The 21,484-nt window shown below is 46.3% G+C and overlaps 1 protein-coding gene across 6 annotated transcripts in view; it reads right to left on the minus strand.

Moving 5' to 3' along the window:
* Window positions 1–629: 629 nt before the first annotated feature.
* Window positions 630–21,484, minus strand: part of LOC133503733 (cyclin-dependent kinase-like 5) — a 35,522-nt gene continuing 14,667 nt past the window's right edge. For 2 of the 6 annotated variants that reach the window (XM_061825630.1, XM_061825631.1), the window contains 15 exons: window positions 18,109–18,154; window positions 17,702–17,838; window positions 17,469–17,589; window positions 15,537–15,596; window positions 12,996–13,086; window positions 11,210–11,399; window positions 8,999–9,079; window positions 8,767–8,930; window positions 7,525–8,494; window positions 6,936–7,031; window positions 5,856–5,973; window positions 5,611–5,734; window positions 5,433–5,538; window positions 3,380–3,514; window positions 630–1,901 (listed from right to left, as the gene is read on the minus strand). In XM_061825630.1, coding sequence (XP_061681614.1) covers window positions 1,563–1,901; window positions 3,380–3,514; window positions 5,433–5,538; window positions 5,611–5,734; window positions 5,856–5,973; window positions 6,936–7,031; window positions 7,525–8,494; window positions 8,767–8,930; window positions 8,999–9,079; window positions 11,210–11,399; window positions 12,996–13,086; window positions 15,537–15,596; window positions 17,469–17,589; window positions 17,702–17,838; window positions 18,109–18,154 — 2,778 coding nt within the window. In that variant the 3' untranslated portion in view covers window positions 630–1,562. Of the gene's footprint in view, window positions 1,902–3,379; window positions 3,515–5,432; window positions 5,539–5,610; window positions 5,735–5,855; window positions 5,974–6,935; window positions 7,032–7,524; window positions 8,495–8,766; window positions 8,931–8,998; window positions 9,080–11,209; window positions 11,400–12,995; window positions 13,087–15,536; window positions 15,597–17,468; window positions 17,590–17,701; window positions 17,839–18,108; window positions 18,155–21,484 lie in introns of those variants that run through there. The other 4 variants (XM_061825629.1, XM_061825633.1, XM_061825632.1 and 1 more) reach the window with 4 other exon arrangements.

Consider the following 21,484-nt stretch of genomic DNA (forward strand, 5'->3'; position numbering starts at 1 on the left):
TAAAGTCATGTTTTCTTCTAGAAAGATGTATTGCTATTAAAAACATTTTGAGGGGGGGAATTAAAACTAAAGTCGTAAATTTACAAAAACATTTTTATAAATATGACATGATTATTGTTGCAATCACACGAAACTGAAGCCATAAACTGAGTTTTTTAAAATTGGTTTTATATTTAAAAAATTAACCTTCGAGAAATACACATTTTTCTACAAGGCAGTAATATTTGTGGCAAAATTGAGAAAAGGTGGAGGAAAACAAAAAAAAAGCCTTTTATTATACATATTTATTCGTAAAAAATATACTCTGGCAATTGGTCACAATTTCACGGGAATAAGGTTTTAGTATTTTTGTCCCAAAAAAAAATGTCAGGGTAAATTATTCTATTTCAACAAGTAAGTAAATAAATTATACTTCATGCAAGAGTTTTTTTTTTCTACTTGGAAATATTTTATTCTTGAAAATGTGTTTTTTTTTTTTTTCCCCTCCCAGAAATACACATCATAACTGTAGCACTTAAATCTTGTATTACCGCTCCCAACCCTCAAAATAAAATAAGATAAAAATAACATTTATATTAGTGTGGCACAAATACTCCTGGAGGGGGGGGGGGGAATAGAAAGTGCACACATCAAATGAAAGCAGTTTATTTGAGATTTCGTGTTACATACATATGTAAACATGAATATGTCACATTTGTCTTCCGCAAGATGGCCTGTGCTACAAATGTGTGAGTAACAAAATCCCAAATGTTAACACTTTTGTTTACTTTGGCACGCCCATAAACAAATATGAATGTGTGTGTGTGTGTGTGCGCTTGAGGAAATAGTAGGCGACAAGGGCTCTCACACTACTAGTATTAATATAATACGCGCTTTTCCTCCCATAAGTCTTGTCGCCGGGCAGAATTTACAAAGTGGACTGTCCCCGCTAAGCTACTTTCAAAACAGGGCGTTTCTTTTTCATATTAATAATCATAATAATGATAATGATAATAAGCCCAGAAACTGTACAGGAATGGGTTACGATGAGGACAAATCAAATGTCATTGAAATCGATTGTCAAGTCAGCTGATGTGCGCGCGCATTGCGTTACAATAATGCCACGTGACGTTACCGTGCCGACGGGACTGGCCTCAAAAGAAATACCACGCCTTTTACAACTAAATATAATTCTTCTACTCAGTTCAAACTAAAAATACACTTGAATCTAACCATTTATTTATATATATTTCTATCTTCAAGTTGTAATATTATTATAATACAAATGAAGTCATCATATAAAGTATCAAACGTTGGAAGCCTTTAAAAAACATGAAGACACGAAGGCTTTCGGCCTCCACTTTGCAAGCGGTGCACTGTGCAGGTGTGTGTTTTTGTTTGTTTTTTTAGTGCGCGCGCGTCTGTGTCGCTTACATTTTACTTGATGATTTCCACCCGTTGTGAATGTAAACGCGTACGTTTCAAATATGTGTCGGGACGTGTCGGGGGGGGGGGGGGGGGGGGGGGGGGGTTGTCTGTCCCGGAGGCGTCACTGAGTTCTGTACTTCCCGTGCGGTCCGGGTTCACAGCGCCGTCTCCTTCAGGTCGTTGAGGTTGGCCACGCGGGACCTGGAGGGGCGCCCGAAGCCGTGCCCGTTCTGGCCCCCCTTGACGGCCATCTGTTCGGGGTACGGGTTGCCCGCGTGCCAGCCGGGCTCCAGCTGGGCGTAGGCCGACTGTCTGCCCTTCATCTGCGGCGTGTTGACCCCCGGGTGGCCCCTCGCCTCGGAGAAGGCCCCCTGGGGGGCGGGGGCGGGGCCGGGCAGCGCCTGGTAGCGCATGTCGGCCGCCGCCGCCGCCGCCTGGTTGGACGAGGACGAAGAGAGGTGCAGGAGTTTGCGCAGCGACTTCAGCGGTTGGCTCTGGGAGGTGGACAAAAAAAAAAAAAAAAAGGCGATCAGAAGAAGGCCCTGGACGACGTTTTTGCATCTTTGCCATTGAAGTAAATGCTGCTAATCCCTACAAGACTACCCGATAAAAAAATCTTTGTATGGACGTTTTAATAAGACAAATAGCACAATAGCATTTTATGCACTTCATCAAAACACACATTCATGAGGCAATTAAATAGACTGTAAAGAAATAAACAGTTTTTGCCACATTTGAGCTTCAATTCAATGGGTATTGGGCGGCTCCTTCGGGGGAGGCATGCCTTGGCCACCTGGAGGCACTAGAGAGCTCGCGCATGTGACGCCACCATTTTCACGGCGCCATATCGCTGGTCAAACTGAGCTGCTCAACAGTGCGGGCGACGTTGAACCGAAGCCGAATATTCACAATGGCCGAGACCGGTTGTGCTGTTGGTTGTCACAACAGACGAGACAGAGGTCAATCTTTAGAATGCCAGCTGAAAGGACCAGAAAATATCGATGGATTTCCGCAATTAAACATGATGGATGGTGCCCAACCAAAATACACACAAATTATTCTTCTCAATCTCAAATTACCAACAAGTATTAATAATGCCAAGTTGGCTCATTTGAGAACAATGCGTTTAAGGAAAAAAAAAAAAAAAAAAAAGGACAGGGAGTCATCTCCAACGTACACGGAAGCGTGTTGCAGCCGCACCTTAAACTTCGGTAAACCTCTCCCCGACAGCTGTTTTTTTTTTTTTTTTTTTTAAAAAATATGCATTGTTCTCAAATGCGTCCAATCCATATTTAAAAAAAGAAAACCCGTCGGTCACACAGAGGTTTACGTAGGTTAACGTGTGTGGCCGCAACACGCTTCCGTGTACGGGGGCTGAAGCCTATCCCAGCGGTTTATTTTCTCTTTTTAAATACACTTTGGACTCGTTTGAGAACAATGCATATTTAAAAAAAAAAAAAAAAAAAAAATCTGTCATGCAGAAGTTTACCAAAGTTTAACGCGTGGCTTGCAACGCCGCGTTTCGTGTACGGAGGAGCTGACTCGCTTCTCCTCTATTTTTTTTTTCCAATCATAGTTAATGAATGCGAGTTTGTTTAAAGCCAGAGGCCATTTATTTAAATATTAGTATTTGCATTAAATACTAGCTGAAAATTTCGGCAAAGGTTAACGCGTAGCCTAACACACTTCCGTGTTCATGAGCCGTCCCCCCGTTGAGAACAGATCCAGCAACGAAGTCTTTGTACGCGTCCAGATGTTTCTACGTTTAGATCCAGTTGTCCAAGACGAGCGCAAGCGGGGTAATACTCCAATTTAATACTCCAAGACAGAAACATAAAAATAAAAATCAGCCCTTTGAGCTGTTGGGAATAAATCGTTGACGTTCCTCTGCGCAGATGTTACGACGCAAACGTAAGCGATCGCCTTTCGTCAAACCCTGCAGATCCGTCGCCCTCGACAAGGCGGGACGTACCGGCGAGTGGGAATCGGCGATCTTGTCGGCCCAGTCCTTGTCCCGCTGGCGCTCGCGACTCTTGTCGCGGCTCCGGTGGCGGCCGCTCTGGTGGGAGCGCGACGACTTCTGCAGGACCGCCTCCTCGCTGGGGACCTGGCGGCGCAAATACAAACGGTGGCAGCTTGGAAATATTAAAAAAAATTAAATAAAATAACGGTTTAATATGCGTAGCATTCCTGTGGATGTGTGCCTTTAAGGGGTGTGGCCACGTGAGTGACATCAGGATGTGGAGTTGCGCATGTGAGGATCTGGGCGCGAGTTGTGGTCTACAGCAGCTCCTTGCGACTCTTCTTATTATGTAAATATGGTTTTTGACCATCTGCCCCATGCCAAAAATGGATAAAATCTTCCTTGGGCGTGAATAATTGAAAAAAAAAAAAGGGCACTTAAATCATATCCTACGCAGTTTCAAAAAAAAAAAAAAAAAATTATCAATGGTGACATTCAATTATTTTTCACTTTACATTATTTTTCCGATGCGAATATGACGAGTAGCCAGAAGAGCATTCTCAGCAGCTTCTAGTAACGATGAAGAGTGCTCTACGTGTGTCACAGTAGCAGTAAATGAGAAGCTAAAAATATGCTTGGCGTCCAGATTGCGTTTATTTGCCTCCTCGGCCAAACTTGACAATGAAGCGGCAGCCAAAAAGCAAAAGAAGCCCCTCAAAGCCCCGTTCACACAGCTGATCAGGAACTGCACACCTTTTACGTCACATTTCCAATTCCTGTGGCAATAACTTGCCTTTCCTCTTTGGAATCATCACTCTTTTCTCTCCTCGTCATCACGAGAAACATTCTGTGGTGGCCTTGCCCCCAAAAGTGATCCCGGCTCACGACAGTGTGGACCAGTACCTCCATTGACCAATGGTGCCGTTTTACTCGGTTTTCAAGTTGTAAGTGTCAGTCACTTGGTAGATTTTTTTTCCTCTTCCAATTATTGTTCACGTGACAGTCGAGTGAACTCCGCCACTGGATGGCGCCAGTCAGTTTCACAACATCTGGCCAATGTAAGTTCACTTGGTTACCTTGCAGTGACAGCACAGGTACAGTTGTTTTGTGCTCATATTTTCCATTTTTGGGGCCAGATATTTTGCCAAATTGCTTTTGTTCTAACCATGGGTCTTACGAAAGAGAATATCAAGACAAAGAAGTGGAAGATGTCAAATGATTTAAGACGCTGGAACGGATTAATGACATTTACATTCATTTCAATAGGAAAAAAGCTGCCGGGACAGGTCGCGCAGCTACTTTTTTGTTCCCTTCCACCAAATTAACTACTATCATGTGGTTCTGACGGCTTCATCAAGTCGTGACCTTCAACTGTGGGATCAAAAAACCAGCACCTCCAAATCTGAGGCCGTGGTCCTCAGCGGGAAAAGGGTGAGGTGCCCCTCTCTAGATGGGAAAGAGATCCTGTCCCAAGTGGAGGAGTTCTAGTGTCTGGGGGTCTTGTTCCCGAGTGAGGGAAGAACGAAGCAGGAGATCAACAGGTGGAATTGCACCGGTCTGCGGTAATGCAGACTCTGTAGCGGTCTGCCCGTGGTGAGGAAAGAGCTGAGCCGAAGGGCCGAGCACTCGGTTTACTGGTCGATCTCCGTCCCTACCCTCGTGACCAAAGAACAAGACAAGCCAAAAGCAGTTTCCTTCGAGACGAGGTGAGAGACTCGCTGCTCCTCCACATCGAGAGGAGCCAGATGAGGTGGCTCAGGCATCTGGAGGATTCTGGGCATGTCCCACTGGCAGGAACCTCCGGGGACAACCCAGGACACGCCGGAGAGACCGCGTCTCTGGGCCACCTCGGGAACGCCTCAGGATTTCCCCTGGCAGCGCTTGACGAGGGATGTCCGGCCTTCCCTGCTCAAGCTACTGCCCCCGCGACCCAACCTCAGCTTAGCGGAAGAAAATGGATGAATGGATAGAAGATTGTAATGCTTTGGTGCAGAAGGGACTGGTAGCAACGTAAAGGTAAATCCGTGCAGCTTTATTTCTGGTGAGGGAGTCGCCAACTCACCATTTGAGGCTTTTTCTTCTTCTTCTTTATTGCTCTGAAGAAACCCTGCTTCTCTTTCTCCTTGGACGGCTCGGCGGTATTCAGCACCAAGGTGTCCGGGCCCGTCCTCGCAGGGGAAGCCAGCGCGTTAGGGCAAAGACGGTCCGACGGAGAAGCGGGGTCGCTTTGGCGAACTCACCAGGGGTCAAAGGCCGGCTGACGTTTGGAGTGGTTGGCCAGGCTGCCGGCGTCGCCCGCCATGCCCGAGCCCCGGGCCTGAGGGCGGCCGTCGTGGAAGGAGTTGTCTGGCCGAGGAGAAGGGACTGTTCAACAAACACCACAAACACAAGAACACTACACCGTGATCCAAAGCAACCCACCTTTTACAGATTATACCCATCGTATTGATGTCAATATCAATATCAATCACACCAATCAACCCACCTCTGTAGAAGCTTCCGACCTTGCGGGGCATGGACTCGCTGTAGATGTTGCGGTTCTCCTTGGAGGAGGCGCCGCCGCCGCCGCCGTCTTCAGCCTGAGGCTCGTGATAAAGGCCCACCTGAGACACAAGCGCAGTCAACATACCGTACGCCTCCGGTACACTATCCGTGAATCATAATTATCATCAGAACTCCTTCGCTGCCATTGGTGGATTTTAAAGTCAAGGATCCACGTTAACTGGGGGTGGGGGGAGTCTGGCAATGAATGAGAGAAGTGTAAGTACAGCGCTAGTTACTGTATCTACGGGCAACTTAAATAAGGCTTAAACTGCAACATGAGTTCGGCAGCATAGCAAGCACAGGATGAGGAGCAGACATTTGATGGAAGAGCCGGCTATAAACAATACAGAAACAGTGATAGAGCGAGAGAGAGAGAGAGAGAGAGAGGAGAGTGAGAAAGAGGGATGACAAAGTACCAAGAAGGAGAGGGAGGAGTGATCAGGTGTGCCGAGGGAGCGAGAAGGAGGGACAGAAGGAGAAAGAGGGGGAGTGATGGGGAGAGTGATGGAAAGAGGGAGTACCGAAAGAATGGAAATCTGAAGAAAGAGAGACAGAGGGAGTAAGAAAGAGATAGAGTTGAGTGAGAAAGAGTGATAGAAAGAGGGAGAGCGTGAAGGGAGGAGAAAAAGAGGAATGGAGGGAGGGAGGGAGTGATGGATGGATGGATGGATGGAGTGAGGCCAGGAGAGATAGCCAGAGAGAGAGAGAGAGAGATAAAAGGAATTTGACAGCAAGAGGGACAGGGAGAGGAGAGTGAGAAAGAGGGATGATAAACTACCAAGAAGTAGACGGAGGAGAGATCAAGTGTGCCAGAGGGAGTAAGAAGGAAGGACAAACAGGGACAAAGAGGGCGAGAGATGGGGAGAGTGATGGAAAGAGGGAGTACCGAAAGAATGGAAATCTGAAGAAAGAGAGACAGAGGGAGTAAGAAAGAGATAGAGTTGAGTGAGAGAGAGAGCAAATGAGAGAGGGAGCGATCCCTCCATCCGCACAGCGGCCCATCGCGTCTGTGAAGTCGGACCTCGCTTTTTTGCCTCTGCGCGTGAAAGTTGTCCCTGGCGGAGTCCCCGTTTGGGGCTTTGGCGTGAGGGGCCGCCTCGGCGGGGGCCTGATCACTCTGGACACAATGCACACACAACGGCCAAGCGTCAACCACGGGAAGCGCACCACCACGCACAAGCGCACCGCACAACGCGGGAGCAGCGGACGTCCTGGTGTCAAACTCAAGGAGCGGGGGCCAGATTTTATGCGGCACGCAATAGGAAACCATCATTCTTGCTTAAATCTCCTTTTCTCGAACTTGATTTGGATTTCAAATGTGTAAAGTGGATGCGAGCCACTGATGGCGTAGTGGTACATCCGCCCTGCAACTGACTGGCGACCAGTTTCAGGGTCTCGTCCGCCTTTAGCCCGAAGCTAGCTGGGATAGACCCTAGTGAGGATAAGTGGATGGGTGGATGTGTAAAGGGGTAAAAAGTAGTTCTGAAAAACGTTTCATATGGTGAGCAGAATGGAAATCCCCCGGCCCCCTCGCGGGCGGGTCGGGAATGCAAAACGGATAAACGTTGCGGTTCACCAGAGCATATTCGGACCGGCGAGGTGCGACTGACCCGGCTCATGTCCTCCTCCCTGGAGGCCGAGTGGCGAGGCAGCGTGCGGTGCTGCAGCTGCGGCGACAGTAGCTGCAGGCTGCTGGCGCGGGTGGGCACCCCCTGCCCCACCAGCAGCCCGTCGTCGCCCCCGTGAGTCCTCTGGTGGTCCCGCCGGACGTACATGGAATGACGGTGGGGCCTCTGCTGGGACGAGAAGGGGCTGCTGTAACCCTGAGCGTAAGGCTCGTGCGGGGCCGACAGGGAGTGGGCGTGGCTCCTCTCTCCGCCGCCACCACCCTCGCTCGGGTCCGGCCCGTCCGGCGACTCCTTGCGGCGGGCGGACGGGCGTCGGTAGGAAGAGTCGAGGGTGTTGCTCTCGCGCGTGCTCCCCCGGCGGTCCGCCCGCCGCACCGCCGGGCTGCTGGGCGCCGTCAGGTCCAGGCAGCTGGAGGGGAAGTAGCGGGCGGCGGGCTCGTCGGCGTACAGGTGCACGTCGTTCAAGTTGCCGACCGACTTGGCGTCGCTGAGCGTGCCGTAGCTCTTGGACAAGTTCAGGTAAGAGAACTTGGGGGCGGGGGCCTCCACGTAGCCGCGGCGGCCGTGCTTCTCCCCCGACTGGAGGGTGCTGGTCTTGCCCTCGACGAAGGAGTGCCGGTGCTGCTGCAAGCGGAAGTTGGACTTGAGGTACTTGGCCCCGGGACCGTCCGAGCCTTTGGGGCCCGGGCCGACGTCGGGCTCGGCCGGGCTGAGGAGGTGGGGCAGGTCCACGCCGCACGAGGCGGAGTGGTTGAACATCTGCGGCGGGTAGCTCTTTGGGTGCAGCGTGGGGCTCAGGTTGATGGGCGCCGGCAGGTTCCCGTTCAGGAAGCCGCCGGCGCCGCCGCCCTCGCTGCTGTTGCTGCCCGGGTGGAGTTCTTCGTGGCGCGGCAAGCTGGAGCAGTCGCGCGTGGTGGAGCGATGGCTGCCGGAGCTCTTCAGGCCGTGACTCCTGCGGTCCAGACAGTCGTGAAATCAGTCATGAACAAAATAAAACACTTGCTTGGACCCAACAAACAATAACACACATGTGCCAACAAAGAACTGGCATTGAAATGGCCAAGAGGCGGCTGCTTTTCCAGATTGATCAAAAATAAATATACACATATTGTCAAACTTTTTCAAACGAATGCAATCGATTTTCAGAACAATTTAAAAATCTCAGTTGAGAAATATTGCCACGCTCTGAGAATCCAGCGTGCGACCAATAGCGTCGGCGCCGACCTGCTGGGGGTGGTGTCGCCGTGGTGGGGCTTCCTCTTGGACGAGCGCACCGGCGTGGGCGTGGGGGGCCCGGGCCGCTCCGCCAGCCGCAGGTTCTGGAAGGCGTGGTGGTTGAGGCTCTGCTCCGTCAGGAAGCGCTCGGCGTGGTTGAGCAGGAGAAGACTCTGCAGCGGACAGAAAGGGATGGACGGGCGGCGCTCTCCCGACTCACCGCCGTGACGGGACAAAATACCTTGAGCAGGTCCAACACGGCTCCGCCGATGATTCCCAGGTATCTGCGCTCCAGTGTTTGTGGGTGGTTTACAGTTGGGAACTAAGAGAACGAGACCCATAAGACGCAAGACCGAGACCGATACCGGAAGTGGCACATATAAGTGTCATGGAAAAAAAAAAAAAAAATTTTCACGATGTGGACCCCGTTTTTCCTAATTATCGACGCAGTACCCCACATTGCTAGTAGAATGGCAATCTGATGACACATCTATATTTAAAAAAAAAATCTGTGTATATTATCTGGATGAGAAAATATTTGAGATAATATCAGTACAGTACGGAGAAAGAAAAAAAACTCACTACCTAAATACAGTTCAGTTGTATTTAACTTTTATGTTAAATAAAACTGAGTACCGTAATTTCCGGCCTACAGAGCGCACCTGATTATAAGCCTCACCCACATTTGCAAAGGAAATACCGTTAGGCGCATACATAAGCCGCACCTGCGTAAAAGCCGCAAATGCCCACATTGAAACACGAGATAGTTACAAAGAAAGACGGTACAGAGAAAGAGTTTTCCGTTTTAATACCTTAGCTTAACATAGCAACAACACGGTAGCACTAAGAAAACTGGTAAAAAAAAAAAATGCACGGCAGCTACACAGGGCAACACGGTAGCACAGCACTAACAGGGCCAGTTAAAAAAAACATACCTAAATGAGTGAGACGCGGCAGTAACACAGCAGCAACACGCTAGTGCGTTGCTAACAGGGCCGGTTAAAAAAAAAAAAAAAAACAAAAAAAAAACATACCGGTAAAAGTCACTTCCTCGGCACATATATTCCACCCGTCCCACTCTTACTTTTTCCGCTCGAGTGCCCCCTTGCGGCCGTTGGAAAAAATGCGCAAATTAGCCGCATCAGCGCATAAGCCGCCGGGTTGAAAGCGCGTCAGAAAAGTTGCGCTTTATAGGCGGGAAGTTACGGTACTTTTGTGGACATGATGAGTTTGGTGAGTGGAATCCACATATTTCCATATGCCAAGTATGTTTTTCAAGAGGGCCTCACCCAAGCTTGTATAAAATTCACCTTTGGCAACATTGTATTGCTTTGGATTTGTGAACAACAATCAATGTTCTACTGCCGATTGTTGAGGAACGGAAATACTGTACCACAAACCTTTGGGGGAATTGAAAAAAAAACAAAACAAAAAAACGGGTCCACTCTTTATTTACATAGTCACGGAACATATTTTGTGAGTTGAGAAAGATCACTCAAAATGGATTTTAAAAAAGGGGTCGGAAAAACTGTAAAGCACATGTATCAAACTCAAGGCCCGGGGGCCAGATATGGCCCACCACATGATTTTATGTGGCCCGCGAAACCAAATCATCTCTGTCAACGTCCGTGACTCTTCTTCAAATCTGTACCAAAATTTCAAATTGTCATATCACAAATCATAATTGCAAGTGTTTTGACATTACCAGACATCAACAATAGTTGAAAAACCCATTATCCTTGATTTGTGATTCCAAAAGTAATTCATAAATCTCACGCGTCGATATGATGAGGCGATAAACGATTTTTATGGTTTCACAGTCACGACGGGCCTCTGAGGGAAAAAAAACGAGTTTGAGATCTGCTACAGTTGGCGGCGAGGGTTCAAAACCTGGCATTACCGACCATGTGTTTAAAATCTCACTTTATTGCACATCACTGGTAATTTGGTGATGGATTCAGCCAGATTATTCAAAATAATATGGTCGCGTATATGTGGAAATATATGCGGAACAAACCTTGCCAGACCGCATATTACTAGTCGAGTGTCGAGGGATGACAAGCTTTGTATTTGTTCCCCTGAGCCAACACGCGACAATGGCGAGCGCTTGATGTTTATTCACGTCCGCTCAGCGGCGGCAACGCATTTTTTTTGACATGGGTGGGGGGGGGCTTAGCGGGGCCATCGGCGATCGACAAGAGGGGAGCTATTTGCAAACGCCATCATTATGCAGCCCTTCGGCGTGGGCACGCAGAAGGAAAAGGAAGGACGACCCGCCGTGCAGGACACACGATACACCGTGAGTCACCGCCATCCAATCAGTCACGCCACAGTCAGAGGAATAATGACTAAAAAAAAAAAAACCAAGCCGCAGAGGAGCAAGATGGAGAAGAAGAAGAAGAAAAAGGAGCGACGGAAGACGGAGGCGAGGCGTCCGTCCTTTCCTTCTTACCCTCAGCCCGTGGAAGCGGGGGTTGCTGTAGAAGAGCTTCATCTGCTCGGGGGGGAGAGGCCCCAGAACCTTCTGGATGGTGAAGAGCTGGTCGATCTCGCTCTCGCCCGGGAACAGGGGCTGCCCGTCGCTCAGCTCGCCCAGGATGCAGCCCACCGACCACATGTCCACCGCCTTGCCGTACGGCGCCCTGCGAAGCGTCGCCCGTGAATCAAATTATCGTAGCGTCAATAATATTATTATGTTACCATGAAAATTGACACACACAGCTTGGTAGCAGCCATACTGGTACTCGAATGACTTGCGATTGGATAAATACCAAATACTACAGCATCATACGCCGCGAGTACAGCGTCATTTGATGAGGCATCCATCCTGCATGACTTCAAAACTACTTTTGATGAGTATTGTTTCCTTTTTTTTTTATTATTATTGACCTGGGGCGCTGGTAAAGCGTCAGCATCAAACTTCTGAGGTCGCGGGTTCAATCCCGGCCCCGCCTGTGTGGCGTTTGCATGTTCTCCCCGTGCCTGCGTGGCTTTTCTCCTCCCACATCCCAAAAACACGCAACATTAATTGAACACTCTAAATTGCCCGTAGGTGTAATTGTGAGCGCGGCTATTTGTCTCCACGTGCCCTCCGGTTGGCTGGCAACCAGTTCAGGGTGTGCCCCGCCTCCTGCCCGTTGACAGCTGGGAGAGGCTCCAGCCACTCCCTGCGACCCTCGTGAGGATAAGAAGCAAAGAAAATGGATGGATGGATTATTGACCTGCGATTGGCTGACAACATCCTCAGGGTGTACCCCACCTGCTACCCGTTGACAGCTGGGATAAGCTCCGGCACTCCCCGTGACCCTCGTGAGGATGAGCAGCAAAGAAAATGGATTGATGGATTATTCACCTGCGATTGGCTGACAACCAGCTCAGGATGAACCCTGCTTACTGACCAAATATAGCTGGGATAGCCTCCAGCACTCCTGGGACCCTTGTGAGGATAAGCTGCTCAGAAAATGGTATTAACAAAAATATAGAGTCAATACCAAACTTGGTCGCTGATAGTGTAGTGGGACACACGCCTGCATTTGGTGCGGGGAGCGTGGGATTGATTCCCGCTCAGTGACAGTGTCGATATCTGACTGGCGACCAGTTCGGGGTGTAGTCCGCCCTTCACCCGAAGCTAGCTGGGATTGGCTCCAGCTTTCCCGCGACCCTTGTGAGGATAAGTGGGTTGGATAATGACACGACAATACCAAAACTTACAGTGTTGCACGCGACTACTGCAGCGTCAATTTGATAGTGGCCCTGTATTTTTTTTTTGGGGGGGGGGGTGAATAATTATGAAATCGTGCACAATCAGGCATCGAGAGTAAATTGATAATTTGATGAGAAAACGACTTTGGCACTTAAAAAAAAAAAAAAGGGTCGTGGTGAAACTGGGCCTGTATTTCCTCGATATCAGACTGATCCCAAATCTTGCAGTATCGCTCACCACTTGTCAAGTAGATCCAGCTTAACAATAAAAGAATCCAGACAAAACCCCGACAATCACACCTTGGGACAATTGATTGTCTTTAAAAAAAAAAAAAAAAAAACCCTTTCATGGATGTTTTGGGAATGTGGAAAGAATCAGGCGAACATTCAAACTCAAAACCTCAGAACTGAAAAGCAGAGGTGATCGCCGCTAATCAGCCAAAGTGGCCCTTTTTACAATTGTACAATTAAAAACCATTGGGGAAAAAAAAAAAAAAAAAAAATTTGCAACGGTGAGTGTTTGATGATGCGCGTACCCGAGCAGGAGCTCCGGAGAGCGGTACCACCTCGTGGCCACGTACTCCGTGTAGTTGGCGTCCGTCCCCTCGGAGAGATTCCGTGCGAAGCCTGGCAAATGAAGACACGATGAGGGAAGATGGTCTGGAACCTTGCGTCCTCGTTCAAAAGGTCAAATGGGTCAGAGCGGAGGAGAAATACTGTACAGCATCTGGGCCAGAAGATCAGTTCAGTGAAACACATTTTTGTTATCCGTGATCCTCACCAATGTTCTCGTTCTGTGCTCGGGTCAAAATCCCATTAATTTGAAAATGAACGTGATTGGATGTTTGGTGATGGCCGAAGGCGCGGAATGGCAGCCACGTGTGGCGGCAGATGAAGCTTTCCACCGCGAGGTTTGACTGCGGAGTGAATGAATTATGTGTTCAAGTCTAAAGCGTCTTTGAATGTCAAGAAAAATGTTATTCACGGGAAATTGATTCTTATTGCATAGGTGGCATCTATGCAATTACAGTAAAGCATTGGTTCTCGAACGTCCCCGTTTTCGAACCAAAATTTTGAGATTTTTTTTGCTTCTGTTTTCGAACAAAAATCGGTACTCAAACACCCACAAATAACATATTGCGTGCGGCCAGACCAGCTGACCCACGACGCGCTTTGTTGTGAATTCCCACGTTGCAGAAAAAAAAACTGAAATAATGTAATACGTGCGGCGCAAGCAGCTGACCCACTCACGACATGTTTCGTTATTGTAAATTCGAACGCCCCCCGAAAAAAAAAAAACGGAAATGACATAACGTGCACGGCGCAACTAGCGCACTTTTGTTCTTGTGTATCACGCAGCCTCTGTACACAGACGTGTCCAAGGTGTGACTGTTGTTTTTCTTCTTCTACCTTATTAATCCCCAAATTATGGCTCCAAAGAAGGCAAATTGCTTGTTTAAAGTTATTCTGCCCTTTTGTTAGTAAAATAAGTTTACAAGGCCGGGGCCTGAGTCGCTACAGATACAGCAATGCGCTCCGGGCCTAGCGTACTCTACTACTAAAGCGTACATTTTAAGCAAAAAATATATATATATTTCTTTAATTATTTTATTATATAAAGTATTTAAACTATACATGTATTTCTACTATGTAGTTTATTATCAGGAAAAGCTAAAAAAAAAATGCTTTCAAAAGCCTCATTTTTTTTTAGGCTTGGAACGCATTATTTCTTTTTCCATTCATTGTAATGGGAAACGTCGATCCGGTTTTCGAACCAATCAAATTTTCTGCAACGGATTGTGGTCGAGAACCGAGGCATCACTGTATGTTGAACTCAAGAGAGGAGCTTCTTTTAGTGAGGTCTTGGACTTGTCCAATCGAATAAAGTGCTTTGCGGCCCTCTTGTCGCACCCATCACCAGCGGCTGTGCCGCCCCCGGGCGAAAAGATGTTTTTGCCCAAGGCCCGCGTGCCCCCCACCCACCTTTTCAGGAAGGGCCTTGATTTATGGCTTTCATTTGTTCCGTGACAGACTCTGTAACTCAATTTACTTTTATGGCCGATCAATATTCACAATGTTTTTTATGTTAAGTACTGTAATCACACTGGAACAAAAAAAAAAAATTACAAAAAAAATGATAAAACAGGGGGTGTGGCCAAGTGAATGATGTCAGGAGCTGGAGTCAGCTGGACCGATTCGTCTGCATGTGAGCGTCCGGGCGTGAATTGTGGCCTACAGCAGCTCCTAACGGGTGTTGTCATTTTGTGTTGCTGCCAAAAGTGCCTCTCCTTGCCCACGTGCCAGGGCGTCCAGTCGGAAGGAAATCAACCTCTTGACTGGTCTCACAAGTCGGGGGGACCCGTATTTTGGAGGACGTCGACGCAGGGAAAGAAACCTTAGCGGATAAAAACTGTTCCAGTTATTGTTTGGAATCAGGAGGAAAAAAAAAAAAAACAAAATTTATCAGCAAGGACAGAAAGATATTTGTGAAAGCTTGAATTTTCGAGAGCATCCGACCCGGCTCTACTACGGCACAGCCTGCGGGCATCGGGCAGCAGATTGCCCGCACGATCTTTTCCGTGCCCCGTCGTTCGGTTGCCAGGTTGGACCTCGGCCCGTCGTGTTGCAACGCGCCTCCCCAACTGAGCCGTACAGAAACCCGTTTGAGCGATTATTCCATATGGATTACGTGCTCACGCTTTGTCTTCGCCAATGAGACAATTGGATAAACGCTCAAACAGCTTGGTGGCCGTTGTTTATTTATTCCATGTGCTAATAACCATTTAGAAATCATTAATAGTGCGTCTTTTGGATAACTAATAGGACAGAAATGACGTCAAATAGTGAACATTTATTCCATCCGTGTTTGGTGTTCCAAGTGTCCAAATTTGGTCGACTCGCACGCGAGCACGGGGATCTTAACGTAGATATCGAGGATGTGAATTAAATACTCAAAAGGGCTCAAAAGGGAGGGGGCGGGGGGAGAACAACAAGTGAGGGAGCCTAAATAACCGGATGCGTCTAAATTTAGCCGCGGTGTCAAAAATAAAACTCCGGTTGCGTCGCAGGCGGCTCACCGAAATCGCACAACTTGAGCACGTCGTCGGAGCTGATGAGGAGGTTCTCCGGCTTGATATCTGAAAAATGAGCGGACAACACGCGACGTTATGACATCGCGCAGAATAAAAATGAAAACGCCGGCCGGATGACGGGAGGCGGAAAATCTCCAGAAAAACATTTTCAAGATGGATATGGTACGACTAATCATCAAGAATCTCTGAAAATGTGCAGAGGATGAAATGAGATGACAAAAAAATCATACAAAAATTGAAAAGGTTAAAGCAAGACTGCCCTAAATCAAACAAAAGTTACTCAGGCTCAAATCCATCAATAAATCGTTCATCGATATAACCATAAATTCCCAAATTCTGCATTGGTTAAAACATACATAAATAACAAGACTATTGTCAATTTCATACAATATAAAATGACTAAAGATTAAAATAGGACTTACTGTAAATCTTTAACAAATTGCAGGGATTAAAATATCATTATGATAAATACTAATAAAAAAAAAAATCCCCTGAAAGCAGCACTTGCTGAAATTCCGCAGGTCACATGAGGACTAACATAAATACCGAAAAAAATTGCAGAGGTTAAAAATAAGGCTATTTGTATGTCTACTAAAACAAAAAATGTGCAGGTGAAAAAACAAAACCAACCAAACCAAAAAAAAAAAAAAAAAAAAAAAAAAAAAAAACCCCAGCAGGTTAAAATAAGATTACGCTTACTGCCCTGATAGTTGCAAAAGGTTACATTAAAATTACTGCAAATTCCCAGTGAATTGCATCAGTTAAATCACATTTTTTTAATTCAGTTATAGCGGGTGGCTCACCAAAATCGCACAATTAATTTTAACCAATGAAATATTAATAATTTAATTTTAGTTTAATTTGTATATTATATATTGTACATTGTATAGTTTATATATTCCTTCAATTTTGTATATTCATTTTGGATGGTAAAGGGGGGCGACCGCATCTCATCTATTTTTATGACTTCAATATGTCTGAACGCCCTCAGAGATGAGAGTGAAAAATTAAAGAAACATGAAAATTCACAGATTGTAAAGTGGAAAAAAGCATGACTTATTTATCAAGGACAAGCGCAAGGAAGCAGAGGGAGTTGCACGTGAGCGCCGGGAGATCCCGGCGGCCATTTGGACCGTCCGGCGCCATCTGGCTTCCTGCTCGTTCCAGCAAAAGCTCACAAGGTACAAATGTGAGAAAAAAAAAGGACCTTTTTTTGGTTGTTTTTTTTTTTTTTTTTTTTTAAACACATGTATCAATTGATTAAATGCAGTAGTGGGAAGTAACCAAGTACAAATAATTACTAAAAAGCGGTATCAAATGGGTGTTGTACATAACTTACAGTAAAAATGTATTTTTTCTACTTGAAGTACATTTATGAGCCTGTGCTTTTTCTTTTCATTAAGTGCTGGAGTTGAACCAGTACTTCTGCTTTTACCACAGTATTTTCTTTCACAGTTACCCGCACTACTACTTAAGTACAGAGTAGGAGTACTTCCACTTCTCTACAAATGCCCCGAATGTTAAATAAAACGAACGTAAATCCCACAAAACTTGCCCGGGTCAAAATAAGAGCTCAAAAAAATTGCACAGCTTAAAAAAAAAAAAGCTACTTACATGCATCCCCCTCAATTTGTGGAGGTAAATTAAGAACAAAAAAATCTTAAAAAAAAAAAAATGTTATTCTTAAAAGTTGCATCAGTTAAAATAGCATCACCATAAATCCCCCAAAAGTTGAACAAATGTAAACCCCACAAAAAGTTGCATGCGTTGAAACAAGACAATTGTGAATTTCCCAAAAGTTAGAGAGGATATTAGAAGACTACCATGAATCCGTCAAAATTGGTGCTGGTTTAAAAAACCCGCCTCCCTCCCAAATTAAATCTAGACTACGTTTCAGCCCACTTGTAAAGAATTTACCCCGGTGAACAATGTCATGCTTGTGGCACCAGTGGATGGCCTTGATGAGCTGGTAGATGTAGCTCCGGGCCTTCTCCGTGGGCACGCCGTTGGGCAGCTCCTCCAGCAGCTCAAGCATGTTCTGCACGTTAAGAAAGAAAAATCATTTCTCAAAAAAAAAAAACAAAAAAAACCAAAAGAGCGAGAAGGAGGCGGGCTTCGCTGAGGCTCGGCGTCCAAGGGAGACGGCTGACCTTCTCCACGTACTCAAAGACCAGGTAGAGCTTCCCTCGCCGCCGGAACGCCTCTTTGAGCTCCACGATGTTCTCCTGCTTGAGGGTTCGCAGCATCTTGAGCTCCCGCAGTGTCGTTTCTTTGACTTCCTCATTTTCTGGGGCAAACACGCGTGCCGATTTAAGCCGCGACCTGAAACTTTGGCCAAAACCTGCTGTGGATGCGCAGATTCTATTTTATGTTTAAAGGGCCCCTTTCACACTGCTGGTTTTCCTTGTTTGGGATGACCTAAAATCTGTTGCAGGGCAGTCATAATGTTTAAAAATAGAATGACATTAAATCCCCAAATGTTGCAAAGGTTAAAATAGAATTGCAAAACTCGTGAGCACATTAAATCATTAAACTAGTAGCTAAAAAGTCCTTTTACCTTCACTGTCTTTGAATTTCTTTATCGCCACAATTTCATTGGTGTCCTGCAAGACAAACAAAGACGCGCTCAACACGTATGTGAGACCGTAAAAGAAAAAAAAAAAAAAAAAAGATGGCATCCAGGAATGTGAAGCGCGTCAATGCTGACATTCCGGAAAATGATTTATGATATTTCAATATGAATTCAACAAAACATAAAAGCACACCGCTAGGTTGCCAGTTGACTACTGTTACCGTTACGGGTCAAGAATTCCTGCCTTCATGTTCACATTCTACTTCACGGCGACAATAAAAATCATCACTTCTGCTACAATTGTGTGTTTTTGGTTTTTGACCCCCCCCCCCAAGAGACCCTCGCCCCGTTTTCCATGCCCTAGTTCCGAGGCCCGATGGCGTTTGGGCTCAGTGCCGCGGCGAAGGCGACAACGTGGCGGAGAAGCGGACCGACCGCCTCCAAAAAGACCCGTGAAAGAGTCTCAAAAATAGATTCAATCATACCATATTTCCTCAAATCATTGCCTCGACACCAGTGGATGATGTGTGACCATTAGTTTTTTTTTTTTAATTCCTTGTGCGTTATAAAGAGATGTTTTTTTTTTTAATTTGCCTTCAAATGGACGCCACTGGTGAATATTTGCAGCACAGTTCTACATACAATGAGTTAAAATGTAGAATTTTGACAAACAATAAACAGAACATCGAGCTGCAGGCAGCAATGAAGCGGACCGCTCCCGCTCCCGCCCCCTTTTTCGCTGACGAGCTGAACTAAATTAAACGACGCAGATCAAAACTAAAAGTTTGGCGACGGCTGGGTCGGACGTAAAAATATAGCCGACGAGTGGGAAAAATTTTTGAATCTGGGAAAAATGAAGACTCATCGTGCGCTTGGATGTCATTTGCATGCGAGCAGTGAACGTTGGCCCCAGTGAAATGAAATAAAAAGACTTGATTTGTTGTTGTTGCACAGTCGCTTAGTGCTGCAGCTCGAGTGCGCGGAGAGGGTAAACATAGCTGTGCTCACGATTGATTGAAGCGCAGAGCAATGGAATGCACCCTAAATGGGCTTCTTATCGCTCCACGAGGCTCAGTCGACAAACTCAACCGGTAAAACATTGACAGCAGCCAGGCCTGCGACTCCTCATCCGTCCTCCAAAGATCCTGAAAATGTGTGGGTTTGACTTTGAGGGCCCATTAGACCGTTTGACAATGTTGAGAATGTAAACAGCAGGCGCCCGGGAATTTCACCGCCTTCATCGGGCCACAGAAAAGTCAACGAATGAGTCCATCTCTCATTGAGCCGCGAACCCACATCGATATGATCAATGATCTTCCCGCGGCTTGTCAGATTTACCAATTTCGAAAGCGTCCCTTTTGAAAACCGCAGTACAGCTTGGAATTGGTAACCGGGCCACGCCTACGTCACGGGGGGAAGGGATCAATGGGACGCCTCGCACGCCGGCCTTCACCCCGCTTGACTGTTTGCTGCGGCGCCGATTCGAGGCCCGAGTCCCCGTTGGCCTCAGTTGTCGCGTCGACTTGCCGAAGACGACGACGACGACGACTTCGCCCGCGGTCGACCGGAGCTAACCCGAGCGTCAAATCATCAACGCCGCGCTGCACAGTTTAGCCTGCATTGCGGACCTGCCGCCGCAAATTAAAGGAACTTTTTCTTCGTGCAGCACAAGCTCGGCAGACAAATACCATTTCATGTCAAATTTCTTGCCATTGTCCTTATCTGGAGCAGCCTAACTACTGTCATCAACTCACTAACGACCTGATGTCTTTCGATCTATGTACAGTGGACACCCCGCAAATTAGTGACAGGGCCAGACCGCCAAGAGTGGAAATCCACAGATAAATGACACCTATTAAAATAGTTAGGTTCATTCATTTATTTAGTCTTACAGCCCAAAAAAAAAAAAAAAAAATCTTGAAAAACAGCAGATAAACCACCAGTTTGTTTTCTGGGGTTTGGTTCTAGGGGGAAAAAAAAAAAAAAAAAAAAAAGAGAAATGAATGACATGACGTGCATTTCGGATCGCACATACTCACGAGTGTAAAATGATCTATGTGAGTGATTCCCAAACAGTGTGCCGTGGGAAGTTATCCAATTTCATGTAATTGCTAAAAAAAAAAAAGTTTATTCCAAGAAATAATGTATGTTTATTCATCTATTTATGCCAGTGAGGCACAATGAAAGACAGAACAAAAAAAATCCTCTTCTATCAGATGGCAGGAAGTACATACATACATAAATCAATCCATTTTTGGTGACATTTACTTTTGTTGGTGTGCCGTGGGATTTTTCAATTGTAAAATATATGCCTTGGCTCTATAAAAGTTGGAAATCACTGATCTATGTAATAGTTTATCCTTTGACAGCATATCGATATCGGCTCCAAATATCGGTTATCAGTGTACTCGACTAAAATATGTGATATACTTGAATAATTGGCATTAGTACGGAAGCATATTGCTGCCACACTCAAAAAAGGTTGCGTGTCACATAATCATGTGTAACGTTATACATAATGTGGATCGTTTCACACAATTCTGGGATACGTTTCACATAATTATGTTTAACGTATCACATAAATATGTATAACGCTTCACATAATAATGTGGATCGTTTCACATAAATATGTATAACGCTTCACATAATAATGTGGATCGTTTCACATAATTATGTGATATGTTACACATAATTATGTGAAATGCAACTTTTTTTTGGGTGTGGCAATAATACGCTTCCATACAGTGACATTAAAATAAATAAATAAATAAATAAATAAAAAAAAAACAGCGGTATCTCCGATGCGTCTACCCAGCATGTTTTCAGGAATGTGGGAGAAAACCCGAAGAAAAACCCACACAGACCCAACTTCCACACAGATTTGAACCCACAACCTCTGAACTGAGCATCCGTGCCATCTTTCAGTTAGGGTCACGTAGCAAATAAATATTCCCCGCGTGGCTCTTGTGTCAAGGTACCAGCCTCAGACGCGTTCATCAATAACTCGGACAATATTAATACGCTAACGGCTAAACACTTGCCGTGATGGGCACATAGCAAGCGCATGCAATTCCTTCCAAAAGGCGAGTTACACCGTTGCATAATGATGAAAGAATCCATTTAGCCGTTTTAGAAGATGACGCCGTCGCCGAGTGAGTCAGCGTGAACATCTGATGTTGATCACAAACGGCTCCCGTCTTTTATTTTCGGACTCTTTTGGCTTGCGTAACGCGAACAATGCAAGTCGCTCATTTCCAAATGCAGCCGCAGAGCAGAGAAAAACTCTTGAAGAATCTGTCCGCCCCCTTTTTTGAAGGGAACGGTTATTTATGTCGGCCCGTGAGGAGAAAGTGGGACAGGA

The sequence above is a fragment of the Syngnathoides biaculeatus genome, chromosome 7, assembly GCF_019802595.1.
Source record: "Syngnathoides biaculeatus isolate LvHL_M chromosome 7, ASM1980259v1, whole genome shotgun sequence".
NCBI lineage: Eukaryota > Metazoa > Chordata > Actinopteri > Syngnathiformes > Syngnathidae > Syngnathoides > Syngnathoides biaculeatus.